This window comes from Homarus americanus, unplaced genomic scaffold (assembly GCF_018991925.1).
Source record: "Homarus americanus isolate GMGI-L3 unplaced genomic scaffold, GMGI_Hamer_2.0 scaffold26591, whole genome shotgun sequence".
NCBI lineage: Eukaryota > Metazoa > Arthropoda > Malacostraca > Decapoda > Nephropidae > Homarus > Homarus americanus.
The window spans coordinates 799,498-826,331 of NW_024755595.1; the positions used below are offsets into that span (position 1 = coordinate 799,498).

Consider the following 26,834-nt stretch of genomic DNA (forward strand, 5'->3'; position numbering starts at 1 on the left):
TCCTCCCTCTCACGATACCCTCTTCTTCCTCCCTCACGTACCCTCCTCTTCCTCCCCCCACGATACCCTCCTCTTCCTCCCTCTCACACGACCCTCTTCTTCTCCCTCACACGATACCTCATTTTCCTCCCTCTTTCTTTTCCTACCCTCCCTTTTCCTCCCCCACGATATCTTCCCCTCCTCCCCCACCACCCTTCTTTCCTCCCCACGATATCTTCCCCTCACCACGATACCTCCTCTTCCTCCCCCACACGATACCCTCCTCTTCCTCCCCCACGATACCCTTCTCTTCCTCCCCCACGATACCCTCCTCTTCCTCCCCTACACGATACCCTCCTTTTCCTCCCCTCACGTCTCTTTCCCTCCTCTCCTCACCACGATACCCTCCTCTTCCTCCCCCTCATACGATACCCTTCTTTTCCTCCCCTCACATACCCTCTTCCTCCTCCCCTCACACGATATCTTTCCCCTCCTCTCCCTCACCACACTACCCTCCTCTTCCTTCCCCTCACGATACCCTCCTTTTCCTCCCCCACGATATCTTCCCCTCCTCCCCCTCACCACGATACCCTCCTCTTCCTCCCCTTCACAAGATACCCTCCTTTTCCTCCCCTCACCACGATACCTTCCTCTTCCTCACACGATACCCTCCTCTTCCTCCCCCTCTGAATACCCTCCTTTTCCTCCCCTCACCTCCTCTTCCTCACGATACCCTCCTCTCCTCCCCCTCACCCACGATACCCTCCTCTTCCTCCCCCACACGATACCCTCCTCTTCCTCCCCCTCACACGATATCTTTCCCTCCTCTCCTCACCACGATACCCTCCTCTTCCTTCCCCTCACACGATACCCTTCTTTTCCTCCCCCACACGATATCTTCCCCCTCCTCCCCCTCACCACGATACCCTCCTCTTCTCCCCCTCACAAGATACCCTCCTTTTCCTCCCCTCACCACGATACCCTCCTCTTCCTCCCCTCACAAGATACCCTCCTTTTCCTCCCCCACACGATATCTTCCCCTCCTCTCCTACATACCCTTCTTTTCCTCCCCCTCACGATACCCTCCTCTTCCTCCCCTACACGATACCCTTCTTTTCCTCCCCCTCACACGATACCCTCCTCTTCCTCCCCCTTCCTCCCCCCACGATACTTCCCCCCTCCCCCTCACCACGATACCCTCCTCTTCCTCACACGATACCCTCCTTTCCTCCCCCACACGATATCTTCCCCTCTCTCCCCCTCACCACGATACCCTCCTCTTCCTCCCCCGTAGATAAAGTCACCCAGACACACACACACACGGGGCCCCATGGTGTGCGTGGTGTGTGTGTCCTTCAGTGGAGCGTCTAGTGGAGGTTATCAAGAGATATGGCTGTGCAAGTGCATTGGTTCACACCGCCCACAGCCCGAGGTCTTATACACACCTGCTTCCCTTCCTCAGGTGATAAGTACTAATTGCAGCCTGTTCGGTTAGGTTAGGTTATGTTTCTATTCATCTTTATTTAGTTTTTAATCATGAGGGATTATCATGTATGGTGATTCTTATATGGCGGGTTTTCATATTTGTATTTTTCTTGAAATTCCCCGTTTTTTTGCCTCCATCCTGGGCAGCAGCCTAGCGTCTTGCTGTAAACACACAGAACTAACGCAGGTTTATGCTAGAGTGTGTCTGTCATTGAGCGGACAAGAACCGTGAAGACTTTCTGTGTTTGTACATCACTGTCTTCAACAAAAGCATATTACAATTACCATTGCACATAGTTTACGTCAACAGCTTGACTCACACAACAGTAATATCTACCAACAACTTTTCATGTTTTACATGTAAGAGTTACCACTGGCACGGGTACTATACAGGAGGCATACGTCTGAGTTGCGACGGTTGAATTAAGAAATATAGACAGGAAGACACGTCCCCCTGTTCTTATAACTCATTATTTGCTAAGTCTTATGTGTTAGTGCATCGCCAGTAACCCTCTGATAACAGTTCCAGGAAGGTGAGGTTGATGGTGTGGGGCAGGAGAGGAGTATAGATAGGAGGGGTCGCTGGTGGTGTCGGTCAGTCAATAATCAGACATGGAGAGGAACACATCGCTGGTGACCGCCCTGCTGCTGTTGGCGTTGGGTAGTCTTGCCACAGCACAAGGTATTTTTTTTTCCAAACCCCGAAGGATTAGCTTTCTCTTTGAAGCTAAACTAACGACTGTTGGGGCAGCACGGCATTATGGCATCACCTCCGTCCGTCTATAAGAAACTTCGCATGAAGTTCTGAAAATTCAAGTCCCTCTCCAGAAAGTTAATTTACATCTAGATATAAAAACAAACTCCAAGAGGTTCACTTGGAAGGATTATAAACATACAAGATCACAACCGTAAATAAAAACCAGTTTGGCAATAATCCTATAAGTACAGCGTGGAGGAGGAAGACAAGGCGGTATTGGCTCTCCCTTATTACAGTACTGTACCACACGACGCCTCAGTGTCTGGGATGAGAGTCTACCACCACACGCGTCCCCCAAGACCTACAGCACCGTGGGAGTTATCGTTCGTGGTCAAACGTTCATATAGCCACAAAAAATCTTTGGAGTTAACATATTTCCTTGAAACTTGACAGGATTATTGGTCATGTCAGGAGCCAAAGTGACGTCAGTATTAGGCATGTCCTGATTAATACTGACAAATTGGAGGTGTAAGGTGGGAGGTGTAAAGTTGGAGAGGTTTAACATCTTGCCCTTAGGAGTGAAGACTGAGTGTGTTCAGGGTTATAACGCGTGTTTAACTTTACGTTACAGAGATCAGACGTCTGATTTTATAACAATATACTATTTTATGGGTAGGTTAGGTGAGAGAGAGAGAGAGAGAGAGAGAGGTACTCACTCACTGTGTTCTTGGTTTACAGTGGTGTGGTGTCCGGACCTATTCACATTGATCGGCAACACCGCCTGCCTCCACGTGAACCCACAGACAAAGACATGGTGAGATTATTATCATTACTACAATTTATTATTATTATTACTCTTATCATTATTATTATTACAGTTATTACCTTTATTAGTATTATCACTAAGACGCCTGTGTTGGTGCGGAGAGGAACCAGGAAATGGAGATGAATTATAATTATATTTCAGAGTTTTCTTGGCTCTTAATATGCAAGTGGAGGAGTTATTTTTTGTAACATAAACTGATATTAGTTAATAAAAAAATACAAACACCCTTTTTATGTAGGCTATATACTACTGTTTAGTCCAATACCTTTGATACAATAAATAATAAGAGGTTTATCAGTGAGTGAGTGAATCAGTCTGTCTGTCTGTTAGTTGACCGGTCTTTCAGTGATCGGTCATTCAATCAGTTAATGAGTGAGAGAATGAGTAACAGAATGGGTGAGTGAATGGGTGAGTGAGTGAGCGAGTAAGTGAGTGAGTGATTGAGTGAGTGAATGAGCCAGTGAATCAATGAAGGCTGGCATTCAGAGAGCTGTTAGACCCACATAAAATCATCTGCGTGGAGAAAATGCTCGAAATATAGTTTGTGTTTACGTTGTAGGGATGATGGAAGAGCCTACTGCCAGGGTCTTAATGACGGGAGCTTTGCGACTGACCTGGCCGTCATCGAAGACTGTGAGGTGATGAACAGCCTCTGGAACTTCATAGTTCACAAATTAAGTAAGTAACAGTACAGTACACCTCAGTTAGAACATGTAACGTTAAGCAAGGCCCAAGAAGGGTCGCCTCCTCATGCAACCAAGGCTAAGTATTTACCGATTTATATCTTCACTAACTCTAAAGGCTTCTCAGGTAAGTATAAAGGATCCTTATGGAACTTCGGAACGTGGAGAAGTGGAACAAGTTGCCAGATGACGTATTCAGTGGCTCCGGTTCGAATCCAGTTGAGATTAATTCTTTCGAACTGATTCCAATTTAAGTTGTGAAGTTGTTAGCCATGTAACCAGGGTCTGGCTGTTGGAGTGTTAGCTGGTAGGACTTAAACAATCCAAAAAAACTCAGTCATAGTGCTGCTTGGTAAAATGCATAAAACAAGTAGAAAACCTGTAATTTTGATTCTCTCATTCAGACAAGAGGATGAATTACTGGATTGGTGCCACGGATAAAGACTCGGAAGGAACGTGGCAGTGGTTGACGGGAACACATGTGCAGGGAGACGTTCCCTTCTGGTTTCCGGAGCAACCTGATGGAAGCAATATGGAGAACTGCCTGACCATCGCTGAGAACGGGTACTTCGCTGATGGAGCATGCAATCAGGAGTACGGCGTTATCTGCCAGGCACCTGTCATGACAACCTTCAGGAACCTCGAGTAACATAATAACGACAAGGACATGACAGCCTCCAGAGGTCTCAACAAAAACAATGACATGACAGCTTTCAGGAGTCTAGGCGACGTTCACATTAAATCCAATGCCAAGAACTGAAGAACTTAACTCACACACTTGAAGGATAATCAACAAGGAACTCACCACCATCAGCGGCACTGTGCCCCCCATCAGGATAAGTCACATCCAGGGGTTAGATCCTCAAATACTTCACATGTTATTTCCTTTTTATTCATGTCAACAGAACTTACAGTAAAGTCTTAAGAATAAGTGTCAACGTTATATTATTTCACCACCAACTCGGTCTCGAAGCTTCTGTGAGTCAGTTAGTTAGGGGAAGACAGTCAATAGACCTGACCTTTGAGCATCTGGTTTATATAACGATGCTCAATGGTCATACACATGAGTAAGGTTAAATTTAAGATTGGTGTAATATTTTGGGGTTTTATTGACCTTATTAATGTCCCGTCTGTCGCTATGAGTCTCGGTGTGCGGGTCTTTATTTCATTCTCTTTTTTTCTTCATTTGCTAATTTTCTCTCTCCCTCCCTCTCTCTCTCTCTCTCTCCTCTTCTTAATTATTACTTCTCATTCTCAACAATTTTATTCCTTCTCCCTACCATCTACATCTTTCTCCTTTCTCACACTTTCTTATTCTCGTCACGATGGAAGAACATATGTTTGGAAGTTGGTGTGGGAAGTGTGGTGTTGATGATGTACAAGAGGTGTTGAGTCTATCTTCCTTCTTCCTAATCCCTCCTTCCTTCCCCTTCCTCCTCCCCCTCTCGCTTCATCGCTCCATCTTTCTCCGTCTACAGATTCTCATTCAGTCTCTCAATATAATTTAGCAGGAAGTCAGTGTGGTTGATACTCGCTATGGTCTGGGATATGGTAGATGTTTATTCTCTGCTCTACACTTGTTCTACAGATCCTCACCTAGTTTCTCAGTCTCGTCTAAAATGTAATCTATGTCCTTGAAGGTCGGGGTGGGAACGGTGGTGGGGGTGACACGGAAGAAGTTCACGAGAGTCTTGTTGACGATTGGTTGGTACACCACCACCAACGTCCCCTTCGTCATCATCCTCTCAAAGATTTTCGGCGCCACCTTCAGGAGAACAAAAGAAAAGAAAAATAAGTTAGTTTCAAGAGATAATAGGGTGAAAACATTACAAAAAGTTCTTCCCCTACAGCAGATACCCACTTCACCCTTACTAATACAAAAGACCTTCGCCCACACGAGATACTCACCTTGCTCAGCTTCTCCCACCACTCTTGGGTCTCGGGTTGTCCTCGGAGGCTGGGCGGGATGTACCAGAAACAGGTGTTGACGCAAAACACTTCATCTGAGATCACGGGGCGGAACCCAGGCCGAGTTACGATCCTCTCCTGAAGGTACCTGAGGGAGGGAGTTGGTGGTTAGGAGATCAACTAAGCTATTTTTAGTCTCACTCACCACTACCTCTACTTACACCACCACTCCCTCGCACCACTCACCACCACTCCCTCGCACCACTCACCACCACTCCCCTACATCACCACCCACACCACCAACCTTTCCCTCTAACCCAACCCTCAGTCACCTCTCTCCTCTACCCACACCCACACCACCCCCTACCACCCACATCCACACCCCTCACCACCCACACACCTGGCAGCCTTGAATGCATCGTCGACCCGCTGTTCCATCTGGTCGAGGCCGTAGACACACAGTGCTAGGTACAGTTTGAGGGCGTCTGGTTTCCTCCCACACTGGATGCTCTTGTCGCCCAGGTCGTAGTTGTCGTCGTAGAATTTGTCTTGCTGGTAGAGGTAGCGAGACTTGACCGAGTTACACTTATATAGCAGGTCCTGAGAGAGAGAGAGAGAGAGAGAGAGAGAGAGAGAGAGAATTAAATATTTGTATTATTACTACAACTTCTACTACTACTAATAATAATAATGATACTGTAATAATAATAACAACAACAATAATAGTCAGTTACCATGTGTCTGGTGAGGAGTAAGGCGCACTGGAGAGGAACACACATCATCTTGTGGGCGTTCCAAGCTATTGAGTCTGCCCTGAGAGAGAAGAGATGCGAGAACTGATTAAGAAGCAAATATTTACTTATAAAAAGATTCATCTATAAACTAAACAAATGACTTTATTACCATTTTTCTCAGTCTCCCCAATAGAAAACGAGAAGAGAAGAGCAAAAGGGGGAAACATTAGAAAAAAATATATTGGATAATAAGCAAATGATTCCTGAACTTTAACCTTTAACCTTTATGACAAGGAAATGGTTCTGTGCCCTGGTGAGTCATTTAGTGACATGTTTTAGAGTTTAGGAGATATAATGGTTCATTATTATTCATTCAAAAAGTTTAGAAAATGAAGAAAATAATAAAGAGAAACACTCCAGCTACTACAGGTATATGGAATAAAACAAACCAATAGAAGAAACAACATTAAATAAGATATAAGGAAAAGGAAACAGATGATCCCTCTAATGATAAATAAACACATAAGAGGAAAGAGAGGAAATGTAAGTCTTTTTAACAATATCTAACATAAGACTTTTAAATCAACCCAAAATAAGACTTGGACGTAAACATTTGTCTTGTTCATCAATTGTTTACAGTTTTTACTTCTATAACCACGAGGATGACAGAGACGAGAGCAGGACAGTGTTAATAAACTTAGACTCACGTAAAATATCTTGTTAGTCTTACCTCTCTATACCCTTCAGTATGATCTTGTGAGTCTTGGAGAAGATGGCAGCTCCCCCTACACAAGCCTGCATAAAGACACAGGTGTGGCAATCAACGTAGGTGTGAGCATCAAAACATATTAAGTTAACTAACATGTATGACAGGTCAGTACAGTATTAGTGCCGATGAATGAGGATCAACTTTGTGCATATCTCTTCAGTGGTTTCAGAGCCTCTCAGGTGGCATAGACAGATGAATGTTTGGGCAGATGGATAAACAGACGGAGTTATGTTTGGACGGACGGATAAAAGGATGTTAAGATACGCGGATAAAAGGATGGGTGGAAGAGGAAAGAGCTATACTGATCAGACTCACATCAACGTGCAGCCACAGTTCTTCCTCCTGGCACACATCAGCTATGTCCCCGAGAGGGTCACAGCTCCCTAATACGGTACTCCCGCCCGTGGCGTTGACGAAGAAAGGGTCTCCTCCTTTCCTCCTGGCTTCCTTCACTGCCTCCTTCAGTGCCCGAGGCAGCATCCTCCCCCAGGAGTCCGTCTGCACCAGCACCACGTTATCCATCCCCAGGCCGAGTATGCTGCCGCCCTTCTTGATGGAGTAGTGACTCTGGCGGGAGGGAGGGAAGATGGTAAACCTGTCGAGGATACTGGAGACGTGAGAAGACCTCTGGCCCAGATGACTCGAGGATGTAGGATAAACACAAGGATTTGGGTGGTACAGGTTGTGTGTGTGTGTGTGCAGCAACACAGATAACATAACACAAATGTAACAAAGTTGAGTCAGGTGAAAGGTAGGTGTAGCAGTCCACCTAACTCACCTGGTCAGAGGTGAAGGCGACCAAGGGCTTCAGATTGAAGATCCCGGACTGTTTGATGTCTGGGTTCTTGTTGTGTCTCGCCAGCATCATGGCACACAGGTTACTGATGCTTCCACCTGTAATTAACACCTGTAATTAGTCGGCAGTCATTGTACCTGTAATTATTGGTATATAATGTGTTTTAAAGGAAAGGTTTGACGGTTAATTACTAACACACACACACACTCTTAGCTTACTTAGCTTATGGCAGTCCACCGAAGTCGATGACAACGTTGCTCCAGATGAGATGATTGATGAGTTATGTGTTATTCCTCTGATGCCACCGTAGATGACTATGGAGTCCAATCCTGGAGGAGCAGATCTTGTTGCATAGGTGACGGGGATGTTGTTCATTGAAAGGAATTATGCCTTGAGCCCTCTGATGTCGTTGGGCTCGTTTAGTAGCCCTCTTTTGGTTCAGTGAGGTCTCAAGTGTTTCCACTCCTTTATGGCATGTTGAGCGCCATAAGGAACGGTCTGAGGCTAGTTGGTCCAGTGAATTTGGTTGGATATTACAGCACTTATGAAGAGTTTTAGAGTGGTCCTTAGATCTCTTTTTTGGTCCTTCCGCCGAGCGGTTTCCATGTGAGAGCTTGCCATATAACATTTGTCTTGGATGCCGGTGGTCTGGCATCCTGATAACATGTCCAAGCCAGCGCAAGTGTCTTTTGGCTAGTATGGTTCAATGCTGGTCGTGTTTGAGCGACGATATAGTTCTTCACGAGTCACTCTGTCTTCCCAGGATATTCCAAAGATACGCTTAAGGCAGCTAGTGTGGAAGTTTTCCAACATTTGGATATGGCGTCTGTAGGGCGTCCAGGTTTCTGAGGCATATACTAATGTAGATATACAGACCGCTAGATAAACTGCAGTCTTTGTTCCATATTTGAGGTCATTGTTGAGAAAGACTTGTTCTCAAACGTCCAAATGCAGCTGAGGCTAAATTGATTCTGGTTTGAATTTCCATATCCAGTGAGCAGGTGGGTGTGAGAGTGCTACCAAGGTACTTAAACTGGTTTACTATTGTGATATGATCTCCAATAATGTAGATTTGTGGTGCTTCTATTGGTGGAACAATGGGCTGGACAAAAATTTCAGTCTTCTGGGTGTTAATTTGCAAACCAAGCGAGCTGTAAATACCTGAGATCACGTCAGTGCACGTTGCATAGATTCTCTGTTATGCGTCATTATTGCACAGTCATCTGCATACTGTAGTTCTATGACCTGAGTTGTGAAGTTCTTTGTTTAGGCTTCCAGACGTCTAATATTATAAAGGCTACCGTCGAGACGGTACCGTATGCCCACACCTGCATCAGGCCCAAGGGCAGTGTGTGAGTTGTGCTACAGCCAGCAAAAATATGTTAAACAACACAGGTGCCAGCACACAGCCCGGTTTTACGCCCATTTGGACACTAAATGGTTCTGACTGCACACCACCCACAAGTACCCGGGCTTGCATTCCGTCATGCATCTGGCGGAGGATGTTTCAAAATCTTGGTGGTACACTGACCCTCTCCAACATAGTCCACAAAAGTTCTTTTTCTTTTTTGTATTTATTATTATTATTATTGTTATTATTACAGTGTTGTAATATCATTATTATTTTATTTTTATTTTTCAATTTTGTATTAATGTATTCATTATAAATTTTATTTATTATGAATTATTATTATTATTACATTTTCGCCCCCCAGGCCCGATGTGGTCAGTGACCTGTGCCCGGGTGGGCTAATCCCCGTAAAAAACAAAAACTAAAACACACACTCACCAGGACAGAAGATACCGTCTCCCTCCTGCCAGCCGAACATCCTGGCCATTACCCCAACTAGGTGTGTCTCCATTAAGGTAAACACTGGCGCGAAGTCGTAGTTGATCCTGACGAAGAGAGAGAGAGAGAGAGAGAGAGAGAATTTTAGAATTATAACATCTCAGTTTACCACACACTCATTACTTAGCTTATCAACAAAATACAATAAGTTTTTCAGTTGTTCCTAGTTAGTCAGTTAACTACAAGTACTATGGGTAAAATATCACAGCCACTACCACGACTACCACCACAACCACCAGTACCAGTAGTCTGTACCACCACGACTACAATCGTCATCACAACCATTACCACCACCATAACCACCACCACTTTTACCATCACCATGACTACCCCTACCACCACCATCATCATCATCACAACCATTACCACAACCATTACCACAACCATCACCATCACCACCATGACTGCCCCTACCACCATCATCATCATCACAACCATTACCACCCCCACCACTTTCACTGTCAGAGCCAGGTCAGCGCCTCAAAGCCACGCACAATAATAAGGACACACTCAAGTAAGGCAATATGTCTCTCTCTCTCTCTCTCTCTCTCTCTCTCTCTCTCTCTTTCTGTCTCTCCTTCTCCTCCTCTCTTTCTGTCTCACGCCCTCACCCCCTTGTACCACACTACACTCACTGGTTGGTGTTGAAGGCCTCCATGAGCCAGGCTGCTGTCGTGCCCACCTCATCGACGCCGTGGTAGAAGAGCTTACGGAAATGAGGGTGTTGGGTCTTGATGCTGTAGCGGACAATCTTCTCCAGGAGCTCGCTTGACTCCTCCAGGTTAAGCCCATCCCGAGTGATGTTCAGCTGCAGGATGTTCTGAAGGAGGGGAATCACATGTAGGATAGATTTTATGATGCCCTATGCTGTTTAGGTTAAGTTAGGTTAGGTTCCTGTGGATTGAAAGCTATTTGAACTGGGTCCTTATTATTCTACAACCCTCAAAATATTCTGATAAATGGAAACATGTATGTGCATTAACCTTAAGGTCTTCCGGGTGCTTGAACTCTACCATCTTCTTGGCCTCGCTCATGCCCAGGACGAGTTCCTCTCGTTTCACAATGTCCAAAAGTTTCTGCAGTAGTTTACCCTTCAAGGCGTCATCATTGGTGCTCTTTGATAAGTGAGAGTCTTTATCTTCTTCACGGACAGTGAGTGTTATTGGGGACTTGTCCATTGTGTTGCCCGATGATACAGGTATTGAAGCTAATTGTCTACCTGGACGGATAAAGAAAGGTATTATACACACACGACGACGACACAGAACAGTTAGATTTATACTACAATTCCCTGGCACTGTAAGACTGGAACACTGAAACATTAACTCTGTATACTGAATTTAGTCAACACTGTACCAGAGTAACACTGACAAAATATAAAACTATAACACTATCACCTTAAACTGACTGCTCCGTTAGACTGTGTTGCTTGGTGAACGGCGTGAGGCTGACTGCTGGAATGAGTGGTGGTGGTGGTGGCAACAGGTTCAAATCCACGAGTCATCCTTCTATTGTTTGTGTGTGAGAGAGAGAGAGAGAGAGAGAGAGAGAGAGAGAGAGAGAGAGAGAGAGATTATGATTCTATGTAAGAAAGTCACAAATGTTTCCATAGAGAAAATAAAACAATGCCAAGGACACATAAACCCGCTTAATGGCTTCTTCAGGTAATAACTTGTATAACTTTTTCACCTACTCCATTTATATCATAATTGTCTTTTTTATTCTTCCTCTCCCTCTTTTTCCTTCTACTCCTCCCACTCTCTCCTCCACTCACTCCTTTTTCCTCTCCCGTTCTCATTTCCTTATGTCTTCTCTCCGCTCTTCCACTCTCTCTCTCTCTCTCTTCTTCTCATTCCCATTGTCTCCCCCTCCCCTCTCCGCTCCCTCCCTCACCCTTGTCAGCTGCACGATCACACGCAACTCTTAACAACAAAGCATCGCCCAGGTATTGTAATATATTAACCCAGGACGATGGAAACTGACTTAACATACATACCTACATACATACCTGCAGTCACACACCTAAACCAACTCTCTGGCTAACACAGAAGACAACATAAACAGGCTGCCGGCTCTCAGCGTCTCAGGGCAGATAAAAATACCAACTGTCTCCAAGGGGAATGGGCGATGCCTGGAGGGTGGGGAGTACGGAGTGGGAGGGAGGGAGAGGTGTGGGGGTAGGGGATGGGTGGGGGGGGGGGACTATTTTTATTTTTGTACTCTGTGAGAAACTTTGCAGCCGTGTACAGGTAAGGCAGGTAAGGAAGCACTACTGGTGAGAGAGTTGAGTATCTGTCTGTCAGTCAGTCACGTGAAGACGACGATGAAGACGTGTGGTGTAGCTCTCCTGGTGGTGGTGCTGGCGATCATGGTGTCTGCTGAAGAAGGTCTGTAAATACTGTAGAATAAAGTGACAAGACATAATCACACTGAGAATTAAAAAAAAGCTTTATCGACAAACATGAATATCCGGTACAGAAATTCTATTGTGGTATCCGTATAGTGAAATCCTCCCTATAACGGACTTCTCTCTCCCTCTCTTCATATAATCCGTTAGACGGGGATTTTCACATCTAACGGACTTTCATCTCTATATACTGTAGTTCGTTAGATGGGGGTTTCACATCTAACGAACCCTCGATATTACGGACATCATCATCACCGTTCATATCCTGGTTTACCGTCATACACCATTCCTTCAGACGATTCTACAAAACACTGCCACAAGCCTGACGCGGAACACCCCGAGCCTTGTGGTGGGGTGGTGGCTGAGGTCAAGACGTGCCCGGAGCCCTACTTCCTAATAGGTAACAGGTGCTACTGGTTCCCTGACGCCCTGAGAGAGATGTAAGTTGACACGTGTTTACCATTTACTTAAAACACTACGTAATTGTTCTTTTGTTGTTGTTAATTTTTCGCTATCACTAATTGTACCCATTTGTTAAACTGCGCTTAAATACTTGTATCTGAACTATGTATCACTGTACCTGAACAACGTGGTGTCTCCCCAGGGAGGATTCTCACGTGTACTGCGCCGTCAGGGACCCCGATGGACACACCGCTACCCTGGCTGTCCTCGACGACTGTGAGACCTTCGCCAGCGTCGCCAACTACATCGCTAATTTAAGTAAGTGAAAGAAAGAGAGAGAGAGAAAGAAAGAAAGAAAGAGAGAGAGAGAAAGAAAGAGAAAGAAAGAGAGAGAGAGAAAGAAAGAAAGAGAAAGAGAGAGAGAGAGAGAAAGAAAGAGAAAGAGAGAGAGAGAGAGAGAGAAAGAGAAAGAAAGAGAGAGAGAGACCTGTTGTGGGTTCCCAGCTCCGGTACTTGGGCCGGAGATAACGGGACGGCCTCTTCATAGCATGGACTGGAGAACTCGACACGTTTTATCTATTGTTTATCTCTCAATGAAGGTGAACTAATACCTCACTATCTCTCCCTGGAGTGCTATAACACGTCTCACCATCTCTTACCTGGTCATAAAGGTCTTTCATATGGCTTGACTAACTCGCTGTACACCCCCCCCCCCCCAGACATGGGGTAATCATAATCGATTACAGTTTTTGAAGTAATCGTAATCGATTACAATCAAAATGTAATCGTAATTACGATTACTTTCACGATTACAACAGTAAGTACATCCAGGTATTTCATTTCCCTTTCTTACAGTACTGTAGCTTATGATTTTCAATGCAGTCATCTACATTGGTCCTTTATATGACTCGACAAACATTCACCAGCCATATCACGTCTGTAATACTTCAGCTGATAGTAACAAAAGATCGAGTCAGAAAGACTTAGTTTAGACATTCGTGCTGGTAACCACTGATTTATGTCTAAGCAAACAGAACGAGCTCGCACGCAGACTTAGGCTAACAATTGTATCAATTAAGTGACGCTTCTAGTTTTCTTTAAGTTCAACAAAAATAATTAGTTTTAATTTCCAAATCCCTGTCCTGAGATGGAGTGACCACTAAATATTTTCTTACTGTTAGTGATGTATACTGTAATATGTACTGTACGTTTTATTTGCTTAAATTATATAATGGACACAATGGGTTTCAAAACCTTTGAGGTCTAATTCGTGTCTAAGAAAAAATTTGTGTTAAATTTAAAATTTAATATTAGAGTATTGTTGTGATAATCTACATTTACTGAAAGTGATGTCTTAAGTATATCTGAGTATGCAGTACAGTATAACATACAGTAAATTTTATCAGAGTATTAAATTACTATCATCTTATAAGTGTTTGTGGTAATAATGTTCCTAAACTTCAGTTATTTAGGTCTGATACGTTTCTGTATTTATAATTTCCATATTAATCTTATAAAAATTTAGATCTATCTATTAAAGATTTATATTTTTCTTGTCTATTAAATGGCTGCACCATTATATATAATGCATTATGTCTACCTTATTCATCTCAGAAAATATAATTTAATAGTATCAGGTTGACAAACATTACAGTAAATTGAGTTTTTGTAGTCCGTTCGTTTGTTTATGCACATTCATTTTGAAGTAATCATGCTTGTAATCATGATCATGTAATAGTAATCATAATCGTTTAAGTAAATTTTTACTGTAATAGTCATCGATCACATTACCGATGTAATCGCCCCATGTATGCCCCCCCCCCCCTCCCGGCCCCCAGAGAGACGACCTTGGTTTCTACTGCACAGTATTTGACTTTCAACCTTGTGGAAGCGCGTGGTAGTGGTTGTTGTGGCTGGTTTTGATATACAGTAGTAAGGCGTGTAGTGGGGTTATCTTTTGGTTTCAAAGTGTGAAGGAAAGTTGTGCAATTGTTGTGGTGTTTTCATGTGTTAAGCCGGCCGGCCTCTCTCTCTCTCTCTCTCTCTCTCTCTCTCTCTCTCATCCTCTACTCACCCACAGAGTCTAACAAGAGCTACTGGCTGGGCGGGACGGATTTCTTCGAGGAGGACAACTGGTTCTGGCTCAACAAGAAGAAGGTCCTAACGGGGGCGCCGTTCTGGGAACCCGGCCAGCCTGACGGAGGCTTAAAGGAGAACAACCTCATTATCAATCATCACGGCCACTTAGAGGACAGAGACCCTTCCGAACTTCACCCCTTCATCTGTCAACTTAAGTGACCTTTGACCTTAGAATAGTGAGTGTCTCCCCCTTAATACCTCAGTTTGTGCCTCATTTTCTCGTTAATATGTCATTGTAGGTACTTGAGTATACCTAAACTGACCATAAACGTCTTTCTTTACACAGGTCTCACCTCCTATGACGTCCTCTGAGCATGAATTGTGAAGGTAGGGCAGGTCAGGTCAAAGGGTCACTGATACATAATAGCATCTAGAGGTCGTCTTAAACCACCAACTTCTCAGGTCTTACAAGATTTTAAACCCTAATAAAAATTGTCATCGTAATAAGTGGTTTCTTTAATCTTTTACCAACCTGTTAAATTTTCCAACACCAAATTGGTTAGCAGAACTTGGTTGTCATTTATGTGACACTGTATCCTGCCACGATGTATAACGCTACAGCATTATTAATAGTAAAATAGCCACTGTGTGTGCATACTAAGGGGTTCTCAACCAAAGATACTTGACCGGGTCCTGGAAATACAACGAGCACCACAAGTAACACGGTCGCAAAGAAAGGTCTCAGACTCACGAAATTCGACAATTTCCTCTTCGACCTTGAAACTGCTGCCAAACGCTGATATTTACCGCCATCTGTTTGTCAACGAAATCAGCAACCATGAGAGGACTGAGCTGACTGCAGATAACGTGTGTGTCACCTTCTTAAAATACAGTTGATGTTCAAATGAGAATAAGAGAACTTTGAAACTTTATTCACTTTAGATTGAGCTCAGTAACTGTCTTCATAATAAGTGTTAGCTGTCATCATGAAGTGCATCAGCTACTACAAGATAAGCCAGCTATCGTAAACATCCTCCAGCTATTGTAAACATCACCCAGCTATCGTAAACATCACCCAGCTATCGCAAACATCACCCAGCTATCCTACAGGTCAGCTCCTAGTGCTTCCAGCTGATCCAAAACCTGTTCCATGTGTTGGTTCGTCGGGGCTGGTACACAGGTATTGATCATCCGGACGAAGTTGACCAGCCCCTTCTCCTTGACTGGCTGGTATCCGATCATCATACTGCCAGCCTTGATCATCCTAGTCTTGAGTTCTGGCGCTACCTGTGGGTGATCATACTTGGTGTAATGATAGTGTATCTTGTCTGTCCGTCTCTTTCTCACACAACTTATCCAGCATCTCCAACCCCGCCCTCACCTTGCTCAACTTCTCCCACCACTCTTGGGTCTCGGGTTGTCCTCGGAGGCTGGGCGGGATGTACCAGAAACAGGTATTGGTACACTGGCACCTGTCAAGCACCGGCCGGAACCCAGGACGAGCTAACACCTGGTCGTACAGGTACCTGAAGAAGCAACCACGAGACTTCAGGATACATTTGTGCATACATGTGGATCCAACAAACAGCTGTTGACAGGTATGTGTGAGTACAGTACATGTTATAACTGGTCACAGGCTGTCTCGTCTAGGGCTCTGGGTGACTGTATTCATATTTGGAGACTTCAATTAGTACAAGTTTATTCTTAAGTGAGTAAAGCAACACAACGGGTGAGCTTCTTACTGTGAGCTAAAGGTTTACCAACCAAGAAGGTTTGTCATCGTAGACCCGAAGACCACAATATCTACCTGGAGGCACTGAAGGCGGCGTCGACACGTCTTTCCAGCTCGTCGAGTCCGTGGAGACTCATTACAAGGTAGAGCTTGAAGGCGTCCACCTTGCGACCACACTGGAAGCTCTTGTCCCCCGTGTCGTACGACGTGTCGTAGAACTTATCTTGCTGGAACAAGTAGGAGGCGCTTGCGGAGTTGGCCTCGTGGAGCAGACCCTGAGGGTGGTGGGTGGGTAGTGAGAGTCGGAGGGTGGTGGGTGGGTAGTGAGAGTCTGAGGGTGACGGGTGGATAGTGAGAGTCTGAGGGTGGTGGGTGGGTAGTGAGAGTCTGAGGGTGGTGGGTGGGTAGTGAGAGTCTGAGGGTGGTGGGTGGATAGTGAGAGTGACGGGTGGATAGTGAGAGTCTGAGGGTGAGTCTGGGTGGGTAGTGAGAGTCTGAGGGTGGTGGGTGGGTAGTGAGAGTCTGAGGGTGGTGGGTGGGTAGTGAGAGTCTGAGGGTGACGGGTGGATAGTGAGAGTCTGAGGGTGGTGGGTGGGTAGTGAGAGTCTGAGGGTGGTGGGTGGGTAGTGAGAGTCTGAGGGTGACGGGTGGATAGTGAGAGTCTGAGGGTGGTGGGTGGGTAGTGAGAGACCGAGGGTGGTGGGTGGGTAGTGAGAGTCTGAGGGTGACGGGTGGATAGTGAGAGTCTGAGGGTGGTGGGTGGGTAGTGAGAGACTGAGGGGTGACGGTGGATAGTGAGAGACTGAGGGTGGGTGGGTAGTGAGACTGAGGGGGTGGTAGTCCCAACATAATCTGAAGAGAGTAACATGAGTGAAGCAACACTGTCCACCATCTGCCCCTGGTGACACAAAGCTCCAGTCATTGTATTGCTTACCATGTTTTACATACTCGTTAGTCTCATCTTTTTTGTTAATGACCTGTAACCTTTGCAGTATGTGAGAGACACTTGTTTATGATGATATCTTCTAGTATACGAGATAAAAAAATTTCCCTTACGCACGAAAAACATCCAACAGTCAGTTTAGTAAAGACGAACATTGGACAGACAAAACGCGGCCAGAATCGTAAACAAACATTAGAATCGTTTTTTTTTTCGTTCGTCTCGTTTCATATGTGTTAAGTGTGGCTTACCTGGTGCTTGACGATGAAGGGTGAACACTGCAGAGAGACACCGAGCATCTTGTGAGGGTTCCAAGAAATGGAGTCAGCCCTGAGGGTGATAAGACGTGGGTGTGCAGTAGACGGGAGGAGAAGTCCTACATACACATCCACCTAACTGAATTACTCGGAATAGGCAAACTGTACTCCAGGCTTTGTCAATAAATTTGTTAAACTAAACTAACTCTCCCTCCTGTCTCTCTCTCTCCCTTTTCACTCTGTCTCTCTCACGCTTTCTCTTTTTCCCTCTCTCTCTTCTCTCTCCCCTTCTCATTTTCTCTCTCCTTCCTTCTCTCGCACTTATTTCCCCTGCCTCCCCATCTCTCCCCATCACCACAGTACAGTTCGAGGTCCTTACCTGTGTATACCCTGCAGCAGGTGTGAATATGTTCTGGAGAGTATGGCCGTCCCTCCCCAACACGCCTGTAGAAGGAAGATGGTCATGGGTGATGTAGTGATGCAGCTACTTGTATACTGTAAAGGTGTAGACTATCTGGTAGCCTTAAGTGATCTGCTAATTTCTGTAGATGTTCTCTTAGCTTGCCTTGTCTGTACCTCATTTATCATCTACGGTGTTTTGGTTAAGTGTGTAGGGAAGGCAACTAAGACTCTTCTATCAATATGTTATTCAGCGTTACAAGCAGGAGGTCCATGCTAATTGCCACCCGAAGTCCAAGTCCCTTCCCCACCATTAATCCGTCGCTTTAGTTCTCCACGATCAGAAGTGACGTGTGTTTAAAGTATAAGTTTAGTCGTTTGCTGTGATGGGTTAAGTTCTGCCTACAGTTCAGGGTACAACACCAGCACATTAAATAGTTACTGATGCATCTGACACACTAGCTAAGGGACTCCTACTGTAGTGAGTCTACTCCTGCAGGTGCTTACGTCAACATGTAACCAAAGTCCTTCCTCCTCACACACGTCCGCCACCTCTTCCAGGGGATCGAATGCCCCAAACACGGTGCTTCCTGCAGTGGCATTGACGAAGAAAGGATCTCCTCCACTTCTCCTGGCTTCCTTTACCGCCTCCTTCAGCGCCTGAGGCAGCATCCTCCCCAAGGAGTCCGTCTGAACCAGCACCACGTTGTCCGTCCCCAGGCCGGCCCATGCTGCCGCCTTCTTGATGGAGTAGTGACTCTGGTGGTGATGGTAGAGGTGAGGTGATGGTGGTGATGGTGGATGTGGTGATGATTATGATGATGGTGGCGATGATCGTGATGATGATGGTAGTGGTGAGGTGGTGGTGGTGGTGATGATGATGATAGTGGTGGTGATGATAGTAGTGATGATGATAGTGGTGGTGATGATGATAGTGGTGGTGTTGGTGGTGATGATGGTAGAGGTGAGGAGGAGGTGGTGGTGATGGTGATTGTTCGTGTTCTGGGTAATAAGTTCAATATACAGGAACGAACACAAACACCTGTATAGTTTTGTAGGTTCGATTTACTGGATAAGAGATATGTACACAAGGGAAGTAGCGCTCCTCAACCTGTCTGCTGGTCAACTGCTCTATAGGCGACGTATGGCAAGTGATACATTAGCAGCTTCCATACGTCGCCAGGCACATTACTTAGGCATGTGGGACATCTTAAATACATTGCCACACGCTAATGGCTAGGCTGAATAAATAATGCATGTAAATGGAGAACAAACATAATATACGTAATAATGTACATATATATCATACAGTGATGATGGTGATGATGATGGTAGAGAGGGTGGTAGTGGTGATGATGATGGTGGTGGTGGTGGTGGTGATGATAATGATAATAATAACAATACTGTAATAACAATAACTAATAATATTAATAATAATGTTAATATTGTTTAATAATTGTAATAGTAATACTTCTCTCTCCCTCTACTCCAACATCTTAGCTCCCTCCCTCTCTCCCTTCCCTATCTCTCTCAATCTCCCTCCCATCTCTCACCATTCCTTCCCTCCCTCCTATTATCTCACCTGGTCAGAGGTCAGGATCACCAAGGGCCTAGTACTGGAGTTACCTCGCCTCTTGACCTCTGGGTGGGCGCGGTACCTGGCCAACACCAAACCGTACATGTTGCTCATACTACCTCCTGTAACAGTCATCAAATACAGTCATCAAATAAGGCCAGACTGTCATAAAATACAGCAGTACCGTCTGTAGTTAGTTATAGAATCAAGAATCCAGTAGTATTTGACAACAGAAGTGAGTTATGGGGTGCCAACAACAGAGGGGCGAGTTATGGGGTGCCAACAACAGAGGGGCGAGTTATGGGGTGCCAACATAGGGGAGAGTTATGGGGTGCCAACAAAGGAAGAGAGTAATTGGGGTGCCAACTGACCTGGGGAGAAAATGCCATCGCCCTGCTGCCAGCCAAACAGCTCCACAAGTTTAGAGATGACAAAGTGTTCTACCATGATGAAGACAGGGGCCACCTCGAACGTGTGTCTGAAAACGGGCAGAGGTGATCCTTTATAGTCGTGTGAAGAAGTCTGTGTTGCAAGTGTCTGAGGCCATAAGAACCACAGTGTTTCATGAGTCTGTGAGGCCATAAGAACCACAGTGTTTCAGGAGTCTGTGAGGCCATAAGAACCACAGTGTTACACGAGTCTGTGAGGCCATAAGAACCACAGTGTTTCATGAGTCTGTGAGGCCATAAGAACCACAGTGTTACACGAGTCTGTGAAGCCATAAGAACCACATTGTTACACGAATCTGTGAGGCCATAAGAGCCACAGGGTTACACGAGTCTGTGAGGCCATGTAATCAGATGTAAACCCCCCGGTACACCACCTTGTTTACACTACCGGGACCACCTTACTGGTTAGTGTTGAGGGCTTCAGTGAGCCAGGCACCGGTCAGAGCCACCTCGTCGATACCCGCGTACAGCTGGTTGTAGAAGTGAGGGTGTTGGGTCTTGACGCTATACTGAACCACCTTCTCCAGCACCTCCTGGGCCTCCGTCAGCGTCCTCCCCTCCCTCCTGATCTCCAGCTGTAGTAGTTTCTGGAATACAGGAATACAGTTATTTAGTATATAGGGATAAAGTCGTTTTTCGCCTGGTATTAGTGTATTATGCGCTGTAGCCTGTGGTTGAGAGAGAGAGAGAAAAAAAAAAACCTACCATTATATAACCATGATGGCGAAGGCGCGATAAAAACACACAAGTAACGTCATCTAAATCACGTCTTGCCTCCTACTGTTACACCCGCTTTGTGACGCCCCTGTTACTGTGTGTGACGTCCTTGTTGGTGTGTGTGTGAGACGCCCTTGTTGGTGTGTGTGTGAGACGCCCTTGTTGGTGTGTCAGATCATCATAATGCGTTGTCACGTCTTCAGCTGGGGGAAGATTTTAATTTACGAATATTTGAGAATTCACTTTTTTTTCGTCTAAACTTACCTAACCTAATCCGTATAAGGCAGTATGATACATTTTAACTTCATTAATTTAAGAGTTTTAAAGTATGAATTACGAATGCTAGAGAATCCAAATTGACTTCTTCTCTTAGATGAGTTAGTGAGATTAATTTCTTACATAACCAGTTAAGGGAAAATCCATCATTTTGTCTTAAAAATATGAGCCAGTAGATGTTCCCTTAGCAACACTCGAGAGAAAATTAACACGTACGAGCCTTTGAGAATTCTGATCTAGATACAATGAAACCTCCATATAACGGACTTCTCTCTATATATAATCCGTGAGATGTGGGGGGTACATATCTAAAGGACCCTCGATATAACGTACTTTTCATCTCTATATAGTTCGTTAGATGGAGGTTTCAAATCTAACGGACCCGCGATCTAATGGACTTTCTTCTCGATATAGTTCATTAAATAGAGTTTACACTGGATCAGTAAACACCAAGTTCAGTTATTTTGACACAGACGCGAGATAAGATACTGTTGGCCATATGTTGGTACACACACACACGTACACACACACGTACACACACACAGTTCTTACATCATCAAGAACCCAAAGCAGTTCACTCCACATCATTCTGTCTATTCCTTCACGCCATCCTTCTATCCCCGTCTATCATCCATCTCTATCCTATACACTGGTTTATCAATGTCCCCACCTCCCGGTCTCTCATCACAACCCTGATTAATTGCTCTCTGTCCAATAGTTCTTTTACATCCCCGTCTCGTTATTTCTGTCTGTCTTCTCTCCCCGACAGGCATTAACACATTACTGTCTACACTCTCTATAAGACTCTTCTATAACATACTTATTATAGTCATGCATATAATCACCACTAAGGAAGAAACTTGAGCCACACGTGTTCTGTTTCTCACTCCTCCTCCCCTCTAACACGTTTAGTATCCTTCACCTGGTATCCTTCCCCTAGTATCCTTCCCCTGGTATCCTTCACCTGGTATCCTTCACCTGGTATCCTTCCCCTGGTATCCTTCACCTGGTATCCTTCACCTGGTATCCTTCCCCTGGTATCCTTCCCCTGGTATCCTTCACCTGGTATCCTTCACCTGGTATCCTTCACCTGTCAGACATAAGCTATACACTCACTAGTCTCGCCATCTCTACAGTGCATCAGTTTGTCTCAGGTAAGAACAATACTCGACCATTTACCTGTAGGTGTTGTGGGTGATGGAAGTCTACCACCTTCTGCGTCTCACTCATTCCCGTCACCAGTTTCTCCCGTTCTACCACCTCCAACACCTTCTTCAGGAGTCGACCCTCTGAATCTACCACACTGGTCGAGGTAGAGTCCCTGTCAGTCATCCTGGTGGGGTGAGGCGGGGTACTGTGGTGAGTGTTCATGTAGGTGGTGCCTGAAGTAGCTGTAGAGGCTTCAGTAGTCGTGTTAGAGACGGATTTAACAGCAGCAGAAGGTGTAGTCGCCGGCGGGGTCATGACCTGATCACTAGTAATGGTGGCAGTGAGTTGGTTTAATGGTGGTGGTGTTGATAGAAGGTGGAAGTGGTGTTAGTAGTGGTGGCGAGTGGAAGTGGTGTTAGTAGTGGTGGCGAGTGGAAGTGGGGTTAGTAGTGGTGGCGAGTGGAAGTGGGGTTAGTAGTGGTGGCGAGTGGAAGTGGTGTTAGTAGTGGTGGCGAGTGGAAGTGGTGTTAGTAGTGGTGACTTCTCTACACTGCGTCGCTACCCTTCACCTCTCAGTGCACCACCACGATATACTGCCACCCGAGTCGACCACTTCATTAAACACGTGACGTCAACAGACCCCCAAAACAGACGCTGAAATCGCGTCCTGGAGGAGGTGGGGGGGGGAGGGGGGTGGAGCAGTGACGGGCCTCCCATAGTAGTGTTGGCGGCACATGAAGGAGAGTGGTTTTTGGCCAAGAAAAGAAAAGTGTGAGCAAAGTGAGAGAGAGTGTGTGTGTGTGTTTTTAATGAGATATGTTTATGCTTGTCTCGTTTGGATTAATGATGTATCTTGCTAAACCGTGATCATTATCAATGACGAGACCTGCGTGGTAAGTCATCGTCATCAAGGGGTTAAATTATCGTCCTCAAGTCGTTAAGTCATCGTCCTCAAGTCGTTAAGTCATCGTCATCAAGTCGTTAAGTCATCAAGTCGTTAAGTCATCGTCCTCAAGTCGTTAAGTCATCAAGGTAATAAAGACAGTGGCAGGGGTAGGAGTAAGGGACTGAACCAACACAGAAGTGGACTAATACCTATATATGGGTGGTAGTGATGGGGGAGGAGGTTGGGGGTAGTGATGGTGTGGGGGTAGTGGTGGGGGGTAGTGATGGTGGGGGGTAGTGATGGTGGAGGGGGTAATGAGAGACGTCTGTGTAGTAGTATGAAGGAGTTATAGATCTCTCTGTGTCTCTATCCGTCTCTTTCTCTCTCCTCTTTATATGCATAGAATACACAATGACGCTTAGCATTTTTGAGGGGATTTGGGTGAAAATGTCCTTAAGACTTTCCTCGCCGGGCGGTTGTATAATAATAGGACCGTAACGTTAACAAAACAACACGAGCGAACGTAGGCGCCTGGCGTTCGTCTCTACTGCGGAATGATACACTGACGAACGTGAGCCACCCTCTCTACATTTTATCCGCCTTTTCACTAAGAAATATACAGCATCGGTGGTTCAGTGGTAGAATTCTCGCCTGCCACGCGGGAGGCCCGGGTTCGATTCCCGGCCGATGCACGTAACTTTTGCTAATTTATTGTGGGACAGTATTTGGGGAAGGTTTAAACAAAAAAAATAGGGACGGAAATAGATTGGAATCAGACTTGATAAGATAGTGTTTGGGGAACCTGTGTAGACGTGTTCAGTGCAGTACAATACAGTATAGTATAGTACAGTACAATACAATACAATACAATACAGTACAGTACAGTACATGTATGTTATATATCAGGAGTCACGTCAACCGTAACATGCAGAGTACACACTCAGGTGTGTCGGTATACTTAATTATATCCCCAATACACCTGACAAATTCTATCCATTCTTACGTTGATGATTCTACTCTTCACTCTTCTTCACATTTTTTCCCCCTAATTCTCTAACTAGATCTGTTTCTAGAGCTGATATCATTACATCTATCAATGCGGATCTGTACAGCATCTCCGAATGGGGAGATAGAAACTTGGCTAAATTCAATAGTAATAAAACTCAGTATTTACCAATTACACTTTCCAGATTAGATGATCTCCCACCAATCACATTTCAAGACACAATCACTCTGCCAAGTTCTAAAATAGATAAACTCAGCCTCACCATTTCCTCTAATATTTCATGGAAGCCACACATCCACAACATTGCTAAAGCCACCTCCCGAAATCTGGGAATGCTGTACAGATGCCATAGCTACTACACTCCTGAGCAGTTGCTTCAAGTATATAAGGGATTCATTCGTCCTAACTTGGAGTACTGCTCTCATATCTGGGGTAGCTCTTCTTCTGTCCAACGGTTAGATAGGGTGGAATCAAAGGCATTTTGTCTTTTTAACTCTCCTCCTTTAGTTGATAATTAATCTTTCTTCCCTTTCTCTTCGCCACAATGTTGCTTCACTCTTTTTTACAGGTACTGTACTTTAACGGGCAATGTTCGGTGGATCTGGCATCCAGTGTACCGCCGGCAAGGCCGTGGGCTCGTAACACGTCTTGCCCGCGGTGCCCATCGTTTCTCTATGGATGTCGGTCACACGAGAATAACCCGTTATAGTACCTCCTTCTTTCCTCACACAGCCAAGCTGTGGAATGCTCTGCCTTTTTCTGTGTTTCCATACTCATACAATCTGTCTCACTTTAAAAAGATGGTTTCCGGCATCTTTGTGGTGTACATTAATATAGTCTTTTTCATTTCTATTTTAAATTTCTTTCTGCTCTAATTTTTTCCTCCCCTCGGCTCCATTGTGGGTCGATGACCTGTGCCCGGGTGAGCTATTCCCATATATATATATATATATATATATATATATATATATATATGCCGTCTCTTAATTTACTTAAATATCCAGGTTCTGGGCGTAACAACTAAACAAAAATGTGAAGTAAATTAAAAGGGAATAAAAATAATTAAAGTAAACCTTTAAGAATTAATTAAATATTAACACATTAAAGAGCCTCGTAGGCTGTCGCAACAAATTGATTCACCATCGAAACTTTTAAGACACAAATGATACTAAACACCGAAACATCAAAAGAATAAAAATAAAGCATTGGATTACGTCAACACTGCATAAACATATAAAAACTAACACTGAAATTAACTAACGTGAAACAACACTGAATTACTTAAATGTAACTAAGCAAATACTGATGGACATAAACAGAGACATAAATAGGTACTCACATAGATATACCACATTGGTGGCGACAGGAACAACACAAATAAATTAAGTAAGTAGAAATAACAGGTGACGAGTGTCACTCAAAGGGTGTGGACTGTATGACAAGACGACTGAACTAACTCCGTCAGTTGGTGGGTCCTATATATAAGGTCGGCTCCCGCCACGCGACCCGCCGGTGGGTCGTTTGACGATGCAGATGGTCGTTAGAGCAACAAAGAATGCTTGTTTCAATACTAAATGAAGAAATAAGATGGGCTTGAACAAATAATAACAGTTAAAACCTTAACAGCACAGGGTAAGGCGACTAGATATAATAGTAAATTTAACACATCATTACAGGAATAATATGGAACAACATGGGAGCATGTTATACCTGTATATATAAAAAAATAGAAAAATACGACACGGTCGTAACAATATATATATATATATATATATATATATATATATATATATATATATATATATATATATATATATATATATATATATATATATATATATATATAAAGTGTTTATTCACAGGGCTTGGAAAAAGTGTAGGAATTTTTATGATATTATTTTCTAAATTATTAATGAAAAAAATCTGTTTAAATCAGGATGAAGATTAAGAGTTAGAATTTTAATGAGGAGCAGCACGAGCCTCAGCGTTCTCATATTGTTGAGCTTATAATAAAAAATGAGCGAGACCGTCCCACCTGTAAAGCTCACACACTTGCTTCTGAACACGTCATCAGCGGGTGTTTATCACACTACCACTGAGCACCACCGGGAAACATTGAGTGAGTCCGCGGTAGCGTCCTCACGCACTCACAGAAAACGCTTTAGAGACGTTCAGGGACACTTGAGTTGGGGATACTTGTTTAAGATGAATTATAAGAACTACCGGACGTGCAGCACCAACACTACCGAGGCTAGATGTCCTTATAGCTGATTGTGATTCTCGCCTTACTGTTTCAAAGACACTGATGGATCTTGTTACTGAAGAGGAAGGTAAACGGGGTTGTTGACAATGAGTGACGACGACCACTTGAGTGACTTCATAGATAGACACGACTGTCGGGTGAGTGTGTGAGCTGCAGGAATTGATCCCGGTAACATGAGGGAGTTACTGTGTGGCGGAGAATCATAACAAAAAGAATAATTGAAGGTAAACTAAGCTTGTTGCAGGAGGGAGACAGTAACAGTGATTGATGGAGCACTTCCTTACACTAACAAGTGAAGCAACAATGATACTGAAAGATGAAAAAAAATAATGATCGTGTGACACTTTAGAGAAGACCAGGGTGCCTTCAAATGTTATATCTGCTTAAAGGAAAGACACAGTGTAAGGCCCCCTCACCACCCACCCACGTGTCCATTTTTGAGTCACCATCATTACGTCACTACTGAATGATACAATTAAGACAATTTAAATATATAAAAGTTGGAGCCTTTGAAAACCTTCGCCTGGGAGTGAAGCTTCTCTACCTGATCTGCCAATCAAATGAAGATCG

At 44.5% G+C, this 26,834-nt stretch overlaps 4 protein-coding genes and 1 non-coding gene across 7 annotated transcripts; 3 read left to right on the forward strand and 2 right to left on the reverse strand.

Moving 5' to 3' along the window:
- The first annotated feature begins 2,037 nt into the window (after positions 1–2,037).
- Positions 2,038–4,608, forward strand: LOC121856585 (C-type lectin domain family 17, member A-like). Its single transcript, XM_042352211.1, has 4 exons — positions 2,038–2,146; positions 2,900–2,975; positions 3,547–3,665; positions 4,075–4,608. Exons 1-4 carry the CDS (start codon positions 2,077–2,079, stop codon positions 4,317–4,319), a joined length of 510 nt encoding a protein of 169 aa, XP_042208145.1. The 5' UTR covers positions 2,038–2,076; the 3' UTR covers positions 4,320–4,608.
- Positions 4,609–5,207: 599 nt separating this feature from the next.
- Positions 5,208–11,750, reverse strand: LOC121856581 (cysteine sulfinic acid decarboxylase-like). Of its 2 annotated transcripts, XM_042352205.1 has the most exons (12): positions 11,735–11,750; positions 11,124–11,234; positions 10,710–10,941; positions 10,362–10,546; positions 9,667–9,773; positions 7,860–7,975; positions 7,397–7,648; positions 7,043–7,107; positions 6,313–6,391; positions 5,979–6,178; positions 5,579–5,726; positions 5,208–5,435 (listed from the first exon to the last, which is right to left on the reverse strand). In XM_042352205.1, the coding sequence occupies exons 2-12, from the start codon at positions 11,228–11,230 to the stop codon at positions 5,253–5,255; spliced, it is 1,674 nt and encodes a 557-aa protein (XP_042208139.1). In that variant the 5' UTR covers positions 11,231–11,234; positions 11,735–11,750; the 3' UTR covers positions 5,208–5,252. The 2 variants fall into 2 exon arrangements, with proteins under 2 accessions (XP_042208139.1, XP_042208140.1); XM_042352206.1 differs by lacking the exon at positions 11,735–11,750 and having other exon boundaries at positions 10,710–10,945; positions 11,124–11,236.
- Positions 11,751–12,002: 252 nt separating this feature from the next.
- On the forward strand, positions 12,003–15,118 carry LOC121856584 (perlucin-like). The gene is made up of 5 exons (XM_042352209.1): positions 12,003–12,113; positions 12,429–12,573; positions 12,738–12,853; positions 14,616–14,850; positions 14,961–15,118. The coding sequence occupies exons 1-4, from the start codon at positions 12,050–12,052 to the stop codon at positions 14,831–14,833; spliced, it is 543 nt and encodes a 180-aa protein (XP_042208143.1). The 5' UTR covers positions 12,003–12,049; the 3' UTR covers positions 14,834–14,850; positions 14,961–15,118.
- A 412-nt stretch (positions 15,119–15,530) lies between these two features.
- On the reverse strand, positions 15,531–25,373 carry LOC121856583 (cysteine sulfinic acid decarboxylase-like). 2 transcript variants are annotated; one of them, XM_042352208.1, is made up of 11 exons: positions 25,341–25,373; positions 22,140–22,293; positions 20,370–20,554; positions 19,890–19,996; positions 19,525–19,640; positions 18,450–18,701; positions 17,923–17,987; positions 17,538–17,616; positions 16,422–16,621; positions 15,996–16,140; positions 15,531–15,901 (listed from the first exon to the last, which is right to left on the reverse strand). In XM_042352208.1, coding segments are annotated over exons 1-11 (1,488 nt in total). In that variant the 5' UTR covers positions 25,343–25,373; the 3' UTR covers positions 15,531–15,718. The 2 variants fall into 2 exon arrangements, with proteins under 2 accessions (XP_042208142.1, XP_042208141.1); XM_042352207.1 differs by lacking the exon at positions 25,341–25,373 and having other exon boundaries at positions 22,140–22,714.
- On the forward strand, positions 23,617–23,687 carry Trnag-gcc. Its single transcript has one exon. It is a non-coding gene; the product is annotated as a tRNA-Gly (tRNA).
- Positions 25,374–26,834: the final 1,461 nt, after the last annotated feature.